Genomic DNA, 16,056 nt, shown 5'->3' with positions numbered 1-16,056 from the left:
TGATGTAAGACTTGTCTCTTGGGTGTTACCCTGCTAATATAGTGAAGTCTGGAAATGAAAAGTGTTGCTAGCTCGAACAGCCTCTTCTCTTACAGAGCCAAATCATGTGTTTTGAGCTTTTGCCAACACACCACCACACTGTTGTAATTCATGAATGCTACAGTATTTCCAGGACATTACTATCCATCTTTGCAACAATCTTCTCTCTGGGTCACTTAACAAAGTTCACTCAATCCGCAAGCCCCGCCAAAGAATATGATTACCTTTTGAAGACCACCCCAGAGCAATCCCACTAGCCATGTGCTAAGCCCTCCATGTTGGTATCGGTGGCTGGTTGCCCAATGTGCCATGTTAAGTTGTAATGTGAATTGAAGCTAGTGCTGATGGCGTCATCTGTGGGGCATATGTGCTGGGGAATAGGTGGGGAGAGCTCAAGGGTGACTGGAGTGATGGGTGAAGGTCACAGGGGCAGCATGGATGGCTGCTGGGACTCCGATGGCTGACATGAGGATGTCTTGGTGACAGCTTTGGCTGCCACTCATGGCCACTCTTACTGATCCATTTGGATGTGCCAAGAGAGACATCAGTGTCCTGGGTGTGTTTGAGGGTTAGAGCTCTGTGCCCCTCTCTCTCTCACACACACACATACACCCACACACACACACACACACACAGTTCGCAGTGAGCGTCACAATAGCAAAATGTTTTTATGGAACATGTAGCACTTCTGGCTCTATGTTGCTTGGCAGTCATTCCAAGTGTCTGTGGGGCTTTTCTTGCTCTGGAAGAAACTCATGTCCGAGTTTTATAATTGCTCATATAGATAATAAACCCCTCAAAAAGTTGTGTGTGTGTGTCTCTCTCTCCAACCAAAATGGATGACTGGGCTGTGATGATCCATTACGATGTCTACTCAGGTCCGAGACTATATATAGAGCTCAAGGACACTGAGGGCTGTTTTCTGAAAAAAAAAGAAAAATCATGAAAGGTCATATATGCCAACCCATCATTAATATGTTTTGAAGGACCCTATTTCAGTTTTATCTGAATGTCTATGAAATGTATGCGATTTTTGTCTTAAAGATATTTATCACCAACATCCTTTGAGAAAATGTAAACAGGAAATGCAGAGATATGGACCCAGAGGTAGAGAGCAAGAGTAGGAGAGAGAGAGAGCACATCCTGGCTTGGTTAGGAACCCTCCGGCAGATGGTGTTTGTGGCCATGACTCAACCCCCGTCTCTGGACTCCCGCTCCCGCCTATCTCCTCTCCTCTCCTCTCTCCTCTCCTCTCCTCTCCTCTCCTCTCCTCTCCTCTCTCCTCTACTCTCCTCTCCTCTCCTCTCGGCCAGCCTGTGGTGGCTGCTGCCAAAGGACACGTGCGGCGTAAGACATGGAGGGGAAGAGCAGGCCATACACGACCAATTGGAACGAGACACAGAGAAGAAGAAAGTTATTAAAGGTGCAGTCGTTCATTACTCCACTACTCTTTGGTTTGAGTTCAGTGAAATTGCCCTCCTGTTCCTCTAGCTGTCCATCTAGTGTGTGCACTCAGAAACTCTCTGCCGTTCATCCACAGTCCTGGCCCTGTTAATGGGGAAACAAACAAAATGGCTCAGATCAAGTCATACCGTCCTAGCCAATAAATATGTTGCTTACACCCCCTTTCGCTGTTCAGCTTCACTCCATAAACAGAATTTGTTTTCATGAACACAGATTAGAATCATACTGAGCGCACAAATTGGTGTACTTTTTCATAACCGTCAGGCCTCATATAAGAACATTTATAGGGAGTTTTGTTTTAAGAGTTTGACGTCTTCGGTCATCCAATCATAAATATTACATCATGTAATTCTTCTCAACAATAACGCATCTTTGCTGTTTTTCTAAAGTCTTGCTATTTAAGATTTGCATATTGACACTGAGATACAAACTATGCCATGTATAAAATTACTTCAGAGGTTACAAAACCTCCTCTGAGAGTGCTGTGTTAAATTACTCTGGATCTCACAGCATCTGATATCAGGCAAGTCATTCATTTTCTAAAGAAAAACAATGGGCTCATTCCTGGACGGGTTTCCCTGGCCTCCCTCGGCAAATTGAAACATTTTGGATTGCGCTAAAGCATACTGGCTGTAGTGCATGGCGGAGGGGAGGCCTTGCCTGGCCCGGCTGCAGTGTGTTTCTAATCGGTGGAACACTTCAGCATCGGGTCCCTATTAGTGCCTTAGCTCTGTAACTCGTCTGACCAGGGACTGCAGTCAAATGGAAAGTCAACAACAGATCAGGCTCATTTTCAGGAGAAGGGGAATGCAGGACATGAAGAACACGGCATCACATTCTTGTTCCACTCAGTCCGCTCTGTCAGTGCATGGTCAGTCAGCCAATATGATGCTTAATCTTATGACTTTCCTCTGAAAGCTTTGATATCTCCATGACCACCTTGTGGCCAAGGCACGGGAACTTCAAAGGAAGTGTTTATGCCACGCTAAATATAATATGTATGCTAACATGACTACAATCGTGGAAAAAATATTTGTTTTGTGACATACCTTACCCTTCTCTGCAGTTTAACAACCTGGAACGTAAAAGCATCTGTCAACAATCAGAGGGAAAAATGCTTGAAAACAAACACCCTTGTTTAGTACAGGACTTCCTGACTTTGTGCGTTCATGAGTGTCGTGCTTCCCCCGTTACCTTTTATGTTCCGCAAAGCCTCTCGCACTTGATAACCAGGAAAGGCAAGAAGAAGTTTCCAGCTGAAGACATCAGTGAGATTGATTCTAAATTGTTTGTTTAGCATGTAGGCAGTTGCAGAATTTCTGAACACCCAATGGATAAAGACCACAGAATGCAATCTCACTTGTAAATGTAATTGTTGGTTTAGAGATTTTATATCGAAGGTCCAAATAACTGAAGATGTTTCCAGATATTCATTGCCATTGGCCAGAGCACATAAAAATGTGTGTGCATGAACACAGTATGTAGATGTAGAAAACCATTTTAAACAACACATTGTTTTTCCCAGATTCTGTCTGTACCCCTACTCTGTCCCTGAGTCATGCGTTGAGATGGTATGCTAACAGTTCTTTTTAAAGGCCCATTTGAGATGGTATGCTAACAGTTCTTTTTAAAGGCCCATTTTGCGAGAATTGGTATTTACCCCATGTAGTTAATTTTCAATAGAATGGATAGACATTTTAATATAACTCCCCCGATATCGGAAGTAGACAAAGTGAATATATTGTTCATACAAACAAACCAAAAGGCAGTTTTAGAGCTTTTTTCTATTCTCCAACCTTGAGTTCCATTGAAGTCTATCAGACTGCACAGCTTGTTAAAAGGGGGTAGCCTACCCAGTGTAGTGAAAAGTGGTGGCAAGGATCGCATTTCCTGCCTAGTGCCAAAGTTACATACCAGGTGTTCTTGGTGCATTGTGGCAATGGCAGAAAAACTATTCTCTCTAATATAATTCAGTGCACCATCAAAAAGTTATTTTATCAAAATAGACTATCAAAACCTATCATCTCGAGGTAGTATTTCTCCGGAATGTTGCTTTAATTGTCATTCTGTGTCTGCCTTTACCATTTCCCATTGCATCGTATTCATCACATCATCAACCCATCATTATCTTCACCCTCTTCACTATCATCATCCTCACATACATCATGTTGTCCAAGCGCTCATGTGCTAATCTCTTCTCTTGTTCTAGCCTGCTCTCCAGTCCTCTGGAACAGTCCTTCTCTTTAGCGCTGGATTTGATCTGCATCTGTCAGACTGAGCCGTAGAGGGTGGCAGGGCGGCTGTGTGCCAACACTAGAGCTGTTTCAGTGCAACCAGAAAAGGAACCAGATGTTCAATCATGTTTTTTCAGTATTCTGAATTATGGTTAGCAACGGGAAGTGATTCCAGTGACTCCACACATTTTGGGGAGTTATTGGATTGCTCGATGAATTGAAAAAATGTGCGAGTCGGTGTTTATCTGCCACTGCGGTCCCCAGCTGAAAAACACTGGGAAGCGGTAGCAGGACTGCACAAAGTGACAGAATTTCATAAATGAGGTGTGCGCCTTGTGAATGCAACCATGTTGGCCCTTTGGGGGAGGGAAATCAATACAGTTGAGTAATGTTTCATTCTTTTGTTGTTTTGTTCCAATGTCCCAATGGTCGTGTAGTTAGTTTTTAATTCTGCAGCTCAGAAAAAATAACATTGAGAGGGAATGCTGAAAATAAATTGAACGTTTCTATGTGATTGTCCTTAAAATATCATTGCAAGTATTGATATTGTTTTGGTGTTCAATTTCTGGTTTTGTATACCCATAAAGTAACATAAGTTTTGTTTAACTGATTGTCACATGTGATAATAATTAGCATCCCAAATAGCAATAAAATACCTGAGGACTTTTATGATATTTCCTCCCAGGGCCAGAATACTACTTCTCTGGTTTCATCTACCTTGTATTATTTGGCAAGCAATGGACCAATACGGGTTGATGAAAGCTATCCCATGATTTCAGATATCACCATAAAGCATTGAATGGCTTGAAATCTCCAGAAAGAGCCAAAAGCAAAATGTATTCTATAAACCCGTATTTTGTTGAAATTATGTACAATACCTTTCATCCTACTCTCCTGAACAGTTAAATCTGATCACTTCAGGTGAGGAGCAGAAAATGGGTGGAAAGCTGAAATCAATGCAACACTGCCTTCTACTGGACAGTCAAAGAACAGGTACAGTGAAATTACAACTCAGATGACTATCAGGCCAGCAGGCTTCCCTAATTGAATTAAACCAAACCTGGAAATACACATAAACAAATAGATATTTTCATTCATTAAATGTGGAGCGCAATAAAATAAATATTGCTTTGGTCATTAACTTTCCATTTAAAATAATGATCAGTGCCACCTTTCTCAGCCGAAGCAAAACACCAAATACTTACACGTACTTACCAAATTTTACATTTTTTGCAGATCCTTATTTTTATTTAAACATAAAGAACACAGAAACAAAATAATAATTTGTTTACTGTTTACTGTTTGTACCTGATCACTGCTTTTCTATTTTTGTTTTCCATGTAGATTCCATCAGTCCATCAGAGTGAACGCGTGAGGAAGGACTCAAAGTGAGGAGCAGACTGGAGAGCGTGCCGTAGTGAGTGTGTGTGAGCGTGAGCTTAGTGTGGCCCCCACTGACCCATGAGGTGTGTGCAGTAAACAGCACCCCTCAACCTCCAAGAGCAGGTTTGTGTTTAGAACAACACACTGGCTGTGTGAACGGGGTTCCAAAGATCTGTGTCCCACAATCATTTTTGCCGCAGTGTGATAGACTTTCCTTCCATCTCAGGAGTCCATCTACAGCTTTTCATGGGCAACCAAGTCACCATGTACGGACACAGGATTTTGCTGGTGAAGTTGTCAAGCTGGCCAATTATAGTGATTTTTATAGATGAAAGAGAAAAAAAGAGAAAAGTGGGAAATACTTCTGTTTACAAATATTTGTTCTGCATAATATTGATGCCAGATATGACATTACCGCAAAAAACAATAAGTGAATGTCACTTAAGTGATATTGAAAATGATTGTCACTGTCAAATATTTTTTTTTTTTTTTTTTAAGTTTAATGGTATAATTTACAGATAATTAAAATTAAAAAGTTATTTCTCTCAATTCTGTTCATATTCGGCGATCTATAAAGCATCGTAAATATTTATAGTAAATCTGAGTGGAAAGTACTCTTTCAATAAAATTTGGCTTTGTTTCAAATCTATGCCTTTATAATTGTGACACTTAATACAACTTTTCTCATGTAAAATATCTAAACATGTGTAAAGCTGGACACTTTAAAAAAAAAAAAAAACCTGTACAACAAAATACTGGAGCAGGCAAATTAAAAGTACTTCAAAACTAGAATGAAAATTAGCGAAAAAAGATTGGTATAAACAAAGCTGGGTCAATCAGAGCACGGATGGCAATCTTTGCATTTGTATTTAGAGAGGATGTCATACATGTTCTACCTGTTCCCTCACTCCCTCTCTCCCTTCCTACCTTTTGGATATCTGGATACCGAATCAAATTCCTGAGTAACATCGACAAAGGGGGGACTGTTTGATGGTTGCAGCGGCTCTCGCTGACTGCTCAGGTATTCTGTCCCTGAGCAATCCGAACCATGGAGAAGGAGACGGGAGCCAGGGGAGACAGGGGAGTAGAGGAGATGCTTTAATCTGACTCAATAATACATCTCTCACAGTTGTCATGTTAGACCTACAGCTAAATGATGTTTTGTTTTGTAAAAAACAAATAAAGAGAGAGCAATACATGACTTAAACTGACTTGTCGACTCACTCTACTATTACACTGGTCTGTATCTTTCTGGATTGTTGTTAAATAGAAGAGAGCTTGGATATATTTTAGCAGATTAGCAGAACTTGGATATAATTTAGCAGAAGTTAGCAGAATAAATTGTATAAATAAATAAAAAATGACTTGCTTTAATGACAGATAAAGACATCTATTAAAACAAGGTTTCTGCATATAATGTGGGGTGCACTTGTCACACCGCACCTTGCCATATACCCTACACAAATATTCCATTTAAAGGCAAAAAGTATTTTACAACTTACTGGGATTTAGACAGTGAAGAGAAAAAAGAGTTTAGATGTGCTTGATTATGGTGTTTGTCATCCTTAGCGCTGTGTCCGGCATCCGTCTCTGGCTAGATCTATCTGGAAAATGGCAAAGTAAATAAATAAACAGTGAACACAACAACTCCTTGCACTGTCCGTCATCTGTTTGCATCCCAGAGTGTCCTCAGTATTTGAAGGGTCTTCTTGCCAAGGGATAGACCTTTGCCTTGAGAGGAGAGCACGGGGGGAGAAGAAGCCCAAAAACAAAACATTGCATGATGGTCTTTAAGCAGTTCCATCTGTCCAGCCCAAATTTCAGGCTAATAGCCCATGGCGGTTCAGATCACTGCCCTCACTCCCTCTACCTGCCACACTGTCCTATTAAATCTCTCCACTCCTCTGAAAAAGAACAGAAAGGCAAAAAGAGGGGAGCAGAGGAGGAAGAGGAGGAAGAAAAGTAAGGGAGAAGTATAAGAAAACTTTAGTGAACTAATAGTACTAGTAGTGGTGACGATGGTGCTGATAATGAAAAAAATCCCTAATTAAAGATAGAGTGCGTGAGACTAGATAGAGGCAGAAAGAGAGAGGGAGGGAGAGAGAGAGACAGAGAGAGGCAGAGGAGAGGGGGAAAACGACTTCAGGCACTCAGTGATGTGGAAAAAAAAGGGCTTATCATTCTGCTGTTTTTTTTAAGGACGGCGCGCTCCACAAGCAGATGACGGGCACTCACCTTGCCACAGGGGCTGCTCGAGATTGGTTCATTGTCAAGGTTTTTTTTTTTTTACCCATGATTCCATATGGTATGGAGCAGGCTACATGTTGCCCAACATGCCAGTGCAAATGTTTTCTCAATTAGGTGTCTTATCTCCGGCGAGTGCACTAGCATCAGATGAAGCTCGCTGACAGCATAATGGCAGGCAAAACCTCGGAAGGGTCCATCAAATGGCAGCTTTGCTACGACATCTCAGCCAGGACATGGTGGATGGTAAGTTGGCAGTGGCCAAAGCTTTTTTTTCTCCTTCACTCTTTCCTTCCCCCTTTTTGGGTATTTTTTTTAAAAACTTCACTCCCTCTTAGTTTTTACTGAATGCAAAAGCTGAACACAAAAGTCTCTATGAGTTAATGTGTCTGTGTGGGTGTATGTTTTTTTCTTTGAAATCCCCATTCTTTCCATTCATATTCAGCAGCTTTTTAATGAGTGGCTTGTTTTTGTTTGAGTCGTGTCACTCTGTTGTGGGGTTAGTGGCCCCTCTGTCGCTCTCGTCACTTTTGTTCTTTGTTTTTTCATCAGTATTCCTCAGTGTCCATTCAGCCCAGAGTTGTTAGATAAGCCCTGACGTGATGTCTGTCCACACTAGTGCTTATGCTTGTGTGCCGCTGCATTTGTTTACAACTTTAGAGAGAAAGCAAGACGCAAGTGACTTCATCCTTATCATGGCTGTCATTCTCATTGCACAAAGCGAACAAAAAAACACACACACCACTTTTTTTGCATTGTTAGTTTTCACTCTCCTCTTTTGTTGGTATTTCAACTGACCTGCTCCTCTCCACTGGCCAGTGATAGCTTCTTGCAGGGTGCTGTCTGGGATTTCCCTCCCTTCCTCCGGCTCTCTGTCAGTGTCTTCTTGTCTCACATGATGGAGTAAAAGTTTAGGGAATAAGTCCTAACGAGGGAAAAAGAGGGCAGCAAGGTCCGGGTGCTCCGTGTCTCCCTCTAATCCGTTGTTTACACTGAGCCCAGTGAACGTGCTGCCTTTTGGCTGGGTGCAGCCGGTGCGAGTGTGTGCAGCACCTCTCCCTCTGCTTCCCGGCTATGACACTCCGCAAAGCAATTAAAGCGCTGAAGAGAGAGGGAGAGAGAGGGGGAGAGAAGGAGAGGGAGACAGACAGAGTTAGAGAGGGAAAGAGAGAGAGGGGGGGAAAAAAGGACCGGAGTGTTTTCTTGGACAAGCCAGAGTCCGCGCCGGGGTAGATTAACTTGCTTGTTGTGGTCAGCGAGGCCAAGCGACCTTTGACATCCGCTGTTGCTCCTGCCGAGCGGCAGTGAGGTGAAAGTGGGAGAGAGAGGGGAAGATAAAAGAGGGGAGGACAGAAAAAAGCCTCGCTGGAGTGCTCTGTGGCTCTGTGTTTGGAGTCTGTGTGGACGGAGAAGGATTCACAAAGGGCTATTGTGGCTGACAGATACAAATGAGCGTGGTCGGGGAGATAAAAGTTCTCCAGAAGCCCCGCGAGCCGTCTTCATTAGGGGAGCCCTCGTTAGCTCTGCATCACCACTGCTATTATCTTTATTATTGCTGTCATTATCATCATAATCATTTTTTACAGAATGAGATGGTGGCAAATAGAACACTTTTTCATTCTTTAATTTTTTGGGCAGTGGGGTGAGGGGGATTGTTTGCATGCAGGTTACTTTGCCAGCTTGAATAAAGGATAATTGTGTTGCCTCGAGACAATAGGCACATTATTCTCCTCTTAGAGGAGTATGAACTTTACTCCTACCCCCCTGCACCCTCCTCCCTCTCGGGGCCCCCTCCGTTTGTCCCAACCAGGCCAGCCCCGCCACGCCGGCTGCCCGCACTCATACACCAGTCCGGGAGGCTCTATCTATTCCTATCTCTCTCCTATCTCTCTCTCTCTCTCTCTCTCTCTCTCTCACTCTCTCTCACTCTATGCTTTTATTCCACATTGGCATAAAACGTGTGTGTGTTGAGGCTTGATGGGGGGTTGGAGTGTGTTTGGGACTGAGCTAAATAAAGGGGAGTGGAGGTGTTCTTGGGGCTTTTCTGTGCGTGGGGTTGGATGATGAGCTGGAATCTCTGTGGGTCCGAGGAGTGAGAGGGACAGGACTTACCCAGCCGCTGTGTGATGACTGCCGGATGATAGCTGTCTCCTGACCACTCTGGACCTGTCCCCTCTCATTTCTTCCTTCCTTTTTAATTTTTTTTTCTTCAAATCATCCTTGGTATTTTCCTGTCATCTTAAATGACAATTTTTGACTACATGGAGAATTTTTATATAAAACTATTCTGGGAGAACATTTTCAAATACATTTTGAGGACAAATAACATCATTCTTTGTTACATAGTGGTATTAAAGATGTAATATGAATTGTCCTGTTGTCAAAAAGACTATAAGCACCAGTGTAAGTTAGATCTTTGAAATGATTACATGCTGGAGATTATCGTCATTTGTGAAGTTGTGTTGAAATTTTCTTTAGGATATACAAATACAACTGCAAATAGGCCTGAAGAATTTTATTAAAATTTCAGAAAATTAAAGTAAATGTATAAATATATAAATGTAGCTTTAGTGTATTCAATATCTTGTGTATCAAGCGTAGACAATGTAGACATTTCAAGTAGACAATGAAAATATACTTTTCATGTTTGACCAATAATTTGTTCATCAAAAATGATTTACATAATAATACGGATAATAATATTGATTTAAAAAGAAATACAATAAAATAATGCTGTTATAGGCAAACATTTCTCTACATGGGAGAACTATAAAGGCCTTTGATTTAGACAGTACAGGACAGATACTGTAGAACGGCAATTTAAGACAAGCTCATATGCACTTCCTTTTTTTCTTGCAAAAGTCATAACTTACAATAGTGTGATTTGGTGTGAAATAGGCAGAGGTAGAAAATCTCTAGAGGTCAGAATGTAAAGTTTAAAATTATTGAATTGATATTAAAATTTAATTTAAATGTATTAAAACTTTTTTTGTGTGTTACAATAATTGTACAATTTACAGAGAGAGTGAAAGAGAGTGAGAGAGAGAGAACACAAGAGAATGAGTGAGTGAGAGAGAGCACGATTGAGTCTGATTAAGCATGATGGCTTAGTGGCCTCACAACACAACAATTAGCGAGAGATTTGTTCATTCCTGTCCCCGTGGCGCTCCAGCTTTCACGCCGTCTGCCTGCGTCCAGCCGCCGGACCTGAACGCGCGTTTGGTTGGTTCGGCAGCCGATCTCTGACTTTGTGCTGTTTTCTCACTTTGTGTCAATACACGGTGGACATTTAGTAGAAGTTTTATTTTACACAGAAAAATTTGATATCTTATTAACAACTACTATCTCTGTTTTATTATTTCTCTGTATGTGCCAGGCAGCTCACATTTGAAGGTGTCTGCTCTTGTGACAGTCCCTGTTAAGTTTGTCCTTTTTACATTGGTCATCCACACCTATAGAGCCACAGACTGGAATGGTATATGATTTGTATAAATTGAAGCACACACTGGCTTTTGTCTGAGATGAACCCTCACAATTAACCCTGTTTGTTCTCATGAGGTGCTGTGGGGCATGTAGTGGGCGATGGGAGTGGGGTGGGTGTGTGTGGGGGGGGTTGTAAGGGTGCATTGGGGGTCTTTAGCCACCAGTGAGTGTTAATGCGGCAGTCTCTAATGTGATATTGCACCACCTGAGGGAGTAATGGGATTTCGGTGCCTCCTACAAGTGCGCCTCTCCTAATCCACTTGTCAGTGAGCAGGCCCACCCGAAAGGCATAGTGTGTGTGTGTCTGTGTGTGTGTGTGTGTGTGTGTGAGAGAGAGAGAGATAGAGAGAGCGAGAAAGAAATAGGAAAGAGAGTAAGACTGCGTGTGTGTCTGTGTGTTTGTGTGTGTGTGTCTGTATGTGTGTGTGTGTGTGTGTGTGTGTGTGTGTGTGTGTGTGTGTGTGTGTGAGAGAGATATTCATATATATGCAGTTGGAACTGGGGATGCTGTGAGTGATGGGTCTTTATAATTATAACAGCGAAGAGAGGTGTGCAGATCCACTTGCTCAGCTTGTCGCTTCAAGCATTATCAAATTAAGGCAGATGAAAGAATCAGCATAGTCCCTCAGCCCTCAGTCCCCTGTATAGTCTTTACATCTGTCTGCTCACCCCCCCCCCCCCCCCACACACACACACACACACACTCTCTCTCTCTCACACACACACACACACACACACACACACACACATTTTGTCTGCTGTGCGCTGAAAGCCCCTCATATATCCCTCACACCCTGGTCTTTAGGTCTAATTGAATTATTCCATGTCACCAACCATTAATAAAATCAGCTCATTCTACTGTGCTTTTAAAATCTGAAATCAAAATTATTTCTCATTTTGATTTTCATGCTTTCATAATAAAACTGCAAAAGATACAAATCTAGTGGACTCGGAATATGCAACACTTTTCAGGTCAGATTTTTGCTACGGTTGTGCGTCAGTTTGTTATTTAAAAAGCTCAGCATCCCCTGGGGCTCTTCACTGATTTACTTAAGCTACACTTCCTTTTTGTTCCCTCATCCATCTGCTTAAGGTGCCAGTCATTATCTGTCCTCAAATTATACATGGGCACATTATCAACAGTCATCAACAATCAGGACTAGAGCTTTAAATTGGTCTAGAAGGATATGTTGCTAACAATTAGCCAAGAAATGATTAAAATAATATTTGCATTCATTGTACAATAAAGTATGCTGGATCATAGATTGCGGCAGTATTATTTTTTAGCAGAACAGTTTTAAAATTGTTTTAAGCTTATAATTTATGGATACATGTTTTTTGCAGTCATGTAAATATTAGGTATTTTACCATAAAAAATAATATTTTTACATTTCTATACATCTATATATCTGTTGTCCTTTATGATATTTTGAGTTCACGCATGTGTGCATACATGTCTTTGTGTGTGTGTGTGTGTGTGTGTCTGTGTGTGTGTGTGTGTGTGTGTGTGTGTGTGTGTGCACATACATGTGTGTTTTGTGTTGGGGTTGGAAGATGTTTCTAATTTGGCCTCTGCTGTGGACTGGGGAGAAATGATTAGAGAGGAGGAAATTGGAGGATTAAAATTGTCTGCTTGAACTTCCTGCTCACTGCATGCTCTGCACCCCCCCCCCCCCCCCCCTTCCTGCTCCCTCCTCGGCTTGACTTCCACTCAGGCCCTCCAGAATGGGCCCGGAGAGGCCAGAGAGCCTTCACGGCCTCGCTCACTTCCCAGGCCCGGCCCGCGCACGCCGGGCAGCTCTGAGAGCCCAGTGATCTCACAGTGTGCGTCAATCTGTTAGCGAACACCACGGTGGCTCCACAAGCTGGGCGTGATTCAGCGCACTCCCGATGTTACAAGAATTAATTTGTCATTGGATGACAAGTGTTAGTCACTTCCTTTGCCTGGACACGGGACGGGGCAATGGGTCTTTGAGAGCTGCTGGATGCCTTGAGAAATAGTGCTGAAATGTCAAAAGCAGAATGCAAAATATGCTATAGGTCAAAGTTTAGTGTATGAATTTAGACATTTTAATATATTTCAAACAGTATTCTTGGTGGCTACACATTTAGCATAATGGATAGGGGCAGTCTTTTCATGTTTCTATCTTAAACTCTGGTGCTGTTATTTTTTCCTCTGATTTCATTGTGGAGCCTTCTGAATGACTTAAGCAAAAGCTGTAATATCCGTTCATGTGTCTAGTGTCTTAGGCAGAGGTCTGCGCCTCAGGGTGCCTCTGGCTTTGTGCTCTGCCGTGCAGGGATGAGCGCTAGAAATGAACCATTTTCTGTCGATGTGATGTGAAGATGTCTGTGCCTTCTGATTTGCATCCTGCCCTGTTTCCGCATGACAGCTATGGCAGGATGCTATTTTCATACCCACACTTTTACTGGAGACACCGGGGTGTCAAACAGGAAACTCCATTTTTGTAACTGACGGTAGAACTGTCAGTGTGAATGTTGACAAAGTTGATCATAAGTGTTCTGTGAAGCACTTTCTTGGCACAGCAGATTGTTTTGTTGGCCAGTGAACAAGTGATGTGTGGAGGAAGGGAAATAAGATTTGGATCCGCCTGCTCGTGAGAAAAGACAGAGGAACTGAGGAACTGAGGAAAGGAGGGAGCTTGGAAAAGACCCAAGCTGCTAAACTGAAAAGTTCAACCTGATTTGATCCATATGTTTATTTTGTTACATATGCTGAAGCAGGTACTCTCGCTCCAAGATGTGGTACCCATTTGGACGTCAATAGGATGTGATGACATATATGTATATGAGAGCTGATATATCCAAATATATTGATATAAATATATGGAAATGCAGAAAACTTATGATAGAAGAAAACATTTTAAAATTTGTATGCCTGCAATTTAGTCAAACGAAGCAATCAATCTTAGATTAATATCTCAATTGTATATACTGAATATATTTAATATACTGTATGTTAATGACTTTGGCAAGAGGGGTCGAACAATATGAATAATTTGAAATAAACCATTTACAATCTTACTGTTTATACTGGCCATTGCTTATTAGTTATAGATGATCATTTGAACTTTTAATGATGAAATACTTTGAACTTCATGCAAACTACATTTAAAATACAAATGAACTGAAACATGCAAATTCCTTTTTTCTGAAACCCAAACTTACTTGACACAACATCTGTTTGTTATTGCTATTTGACATGACCAGTATCTTCATCTTTGACCAAATCAATGAAAAAAACACCCACAAGTTATTCCTTATGATAAATTGGGAGATGAATTTCGAAGGGAAATCATTGAGATTATGTCAGTGTGTCTATCAAACACGCCCGTTTCTGTTATCGTAGGATTTACTAAGTGCTGGTTTGAAAAATGTAAGTCTGTTTCTAGCACTCAGCTCATATGGTTTTCCAGAGGCTCATTACAGTTCTGTGAATTACATTGTAGGGAGTTCTAAACTCCTGAAAACCATGGCCATATTTACATACAATAAAGAGCACTGGACTTGGCAGTACATCAGAACAGGTAAATACTGTATTGGTTCCAGGACATTCTCAATGGGGCTCTCATTCGCTGATGAAAACAACAAAATACTCTTGAAAGCTTTTGACTTTGTGTATGTGCATGTTTAGTAGTCAGCAGAGTTGTAAATAATAAGTATGTGTTGTGCATAGCTTATATTATAGACAACATTTTAAAATGTCTCCCTGCAAGCCTGTCTGCATGGCTGTGTTTATTGGCTGTCAGGCCAGTGAGGCGGGCTCCCAGTGGCCTGCTTGTCACAGGACATATTGGCTCGGCCGATGCCAAATGACCTTCAGTCCCCCCCACACTCTCAGTCATAGCACCCCATCACCACAGACACAAGGTGAGATTCAAACACAATTGTCTCATACCCACTCAAACATGGATGAAATTAATAGTGGAAGTTTGCTTTTGTTATTTATTTTGTTAGAAGTTAGAAGGTCAAAACATAGATGAAGAGCATTATTTCATGTTCGGCAATTACAATCACTGTTGTTAGAAGTTCATTTCTCTTATTTGATTTTGCGAGCAAACACGTTTTTTGGTGATTTCCGGTTCAGTTCAGTTCATATGATATTATTTATAAGAGTATCTCTTTCTCTACTTTTCTACCTTACTCTCATCCTCTCTTTCTGCTTAAGCCACACTCATTTTCTCTGTTACGGAATGAAGGGATCAATTGTATGAAAGAGATGTGTGTGAAATCCTGCTGTCTGTGGGGGTTGAGGCATGGGGGGGTCACATGTGAGAAAAAGACCCCTTTCTATTCCTGGCATGGGTTTGTGTGCCGCACCAGGCTCTGCAGGGTTACCCCCTACTCTCTCTCTCTCTCTCTCTCTCTCTCTTTCTTTCTCTCCCTCTGTCCTTATCCCTCTATTCCTCCATTCTCTCTCCATTCCCATGCCTCTATACCCCCACCGTCTGTCTCATTCTCTCTCCCTCTAGCTCTCTTTCACTCCCTCTCTCCCAAGAGAATGATGGCTACAGGCCAAGACAGCTGGTTCTTGGGGCCAGACTGGTGCCATTTTCTGAGGCTCATCTTGTAGGGGAGCACAATACAAGAAAAGATGCCCCCCTCTCCACCACCAGCACCTTGGCCCAGTTGAAATCGCTGATAAGTCACAAGCTCTTTCATTTGACTTGAGAGAGGAAAACTTTGCAACCTTGCTGTCCTCTTAAATTCAACGAATCATTTGTACATAGAGTTGCAATAAGCCATGATATTATGCATGGTCCACAGTTTGTAAACTTAAGAATAGGTGTGGTATCCACAAAAAACAAGCCCCTCATGTACGTGTAGTTTAGTCTATCTGCCTCTTCATTGCTGTCCTTTGGTGCAGTCAGGTCAGTCTGTTTCACTAATGCATTGTATGATGAGCGGATTTGTTATTCATTTAATCTAATTTACAGATAATATGGAAAATTGTGGAATTAATTAATGGATTTATTAATGGAAACTTGCCATTAATCTTTATAATATAGTACAATTCATTATACATTACATTAAATGCATTACTTACTGTATTGCATATGTATGTCTTGGAAGTATTCATTTCCATCCTCAAAGTTGGATATTTCAGGAGATCTTTCTAATTGTCCTCTAAGGCTCAGGCAGTCAGGAAAAGCAGAGTTGCTTCGGACAAAGCAGCGATTGTCTTCCA

The 16,056-nt window shown here is 41.7% G+C and overlaps 1 protein-coding gene and 2 long non-coding RNA genes across 6 annotated transcripts in view; 1 reads left to right on the top strand and 2 right to left on the bottom strand.

The window, feature by feature from the left end:
* Window positions 1-5,043: 5,043 nt before the first annotated feature.
* On the bottom strand, window positions 5,044-8,643 carry LOC121677489. Its single transcript, XR_006021002.1, has 3 exons — window positions 6,623-8,643; window positions 6,048-6,152; window positions 5,044-5,422 (listed from the first exon to the last, which is right to left on the bottom strand). It is a non-coding gene; the product is annotated as an uncharacterized LOC121677489 (long non-coding RNA).
* Window positions 7,515-16,056, top strand: part of nfia (nuclear factor I/A) — a 145,909-nt gene continuing 137,367 nt past the window's right edge. For all 4 annotated transcript variants that reach the window (XM_042056185.1, XM_042056184.1, XM_042056182.1 and 1 more), the window contains exon 1: window positions 7,515-7,610. In XM_042056185.1, coding sequence (XP_041912119.1) covers window positions 7,515-7,610 — 96 coding nt within the window. The remainder of the gene's footprint in view (window positions 7,611-16,056) is intronic.
* The window catches only part of LOC121677486, a 26,868-nt gene continuing 23,425 nt past the window's right edge, over window positions 12,614-16,056 (bottom strand). The window contains exons 3-4 of the long non-coding RNA XR_006020997.1: window positions 15,916-16,056; window positions 12,614-12,850 (exon numbers count right to left, since the gene is read on the bottom strand). The exon at window positions 15,916-16,056 is cut by the window's right edge and continues 22 nt beyond it. This is a non-coding gene — a long non-coding RNA (uncharacterized LOC121677486). The remainder of the gene's footprint in view (window positions 12,851-15,915) is intronic.

Source organism: Alosa sapidissima, chromosome 12, assembly GCF_018492685.1.
Source record: "Alosa sapidissima isolate fAloSap1 chromosome 12, fAloSap1.pri, whole genome shotgun sequence".
Lineage (NCBI taxonomy): Eukaryota > Metazoa > Chordata > Actinopteri > Clupeiformes > Clupeidae > Alosa > Alosa sapidissima.
This window is presented reverse-complemented; position numbering and strand designations above follow the sequence as displayed.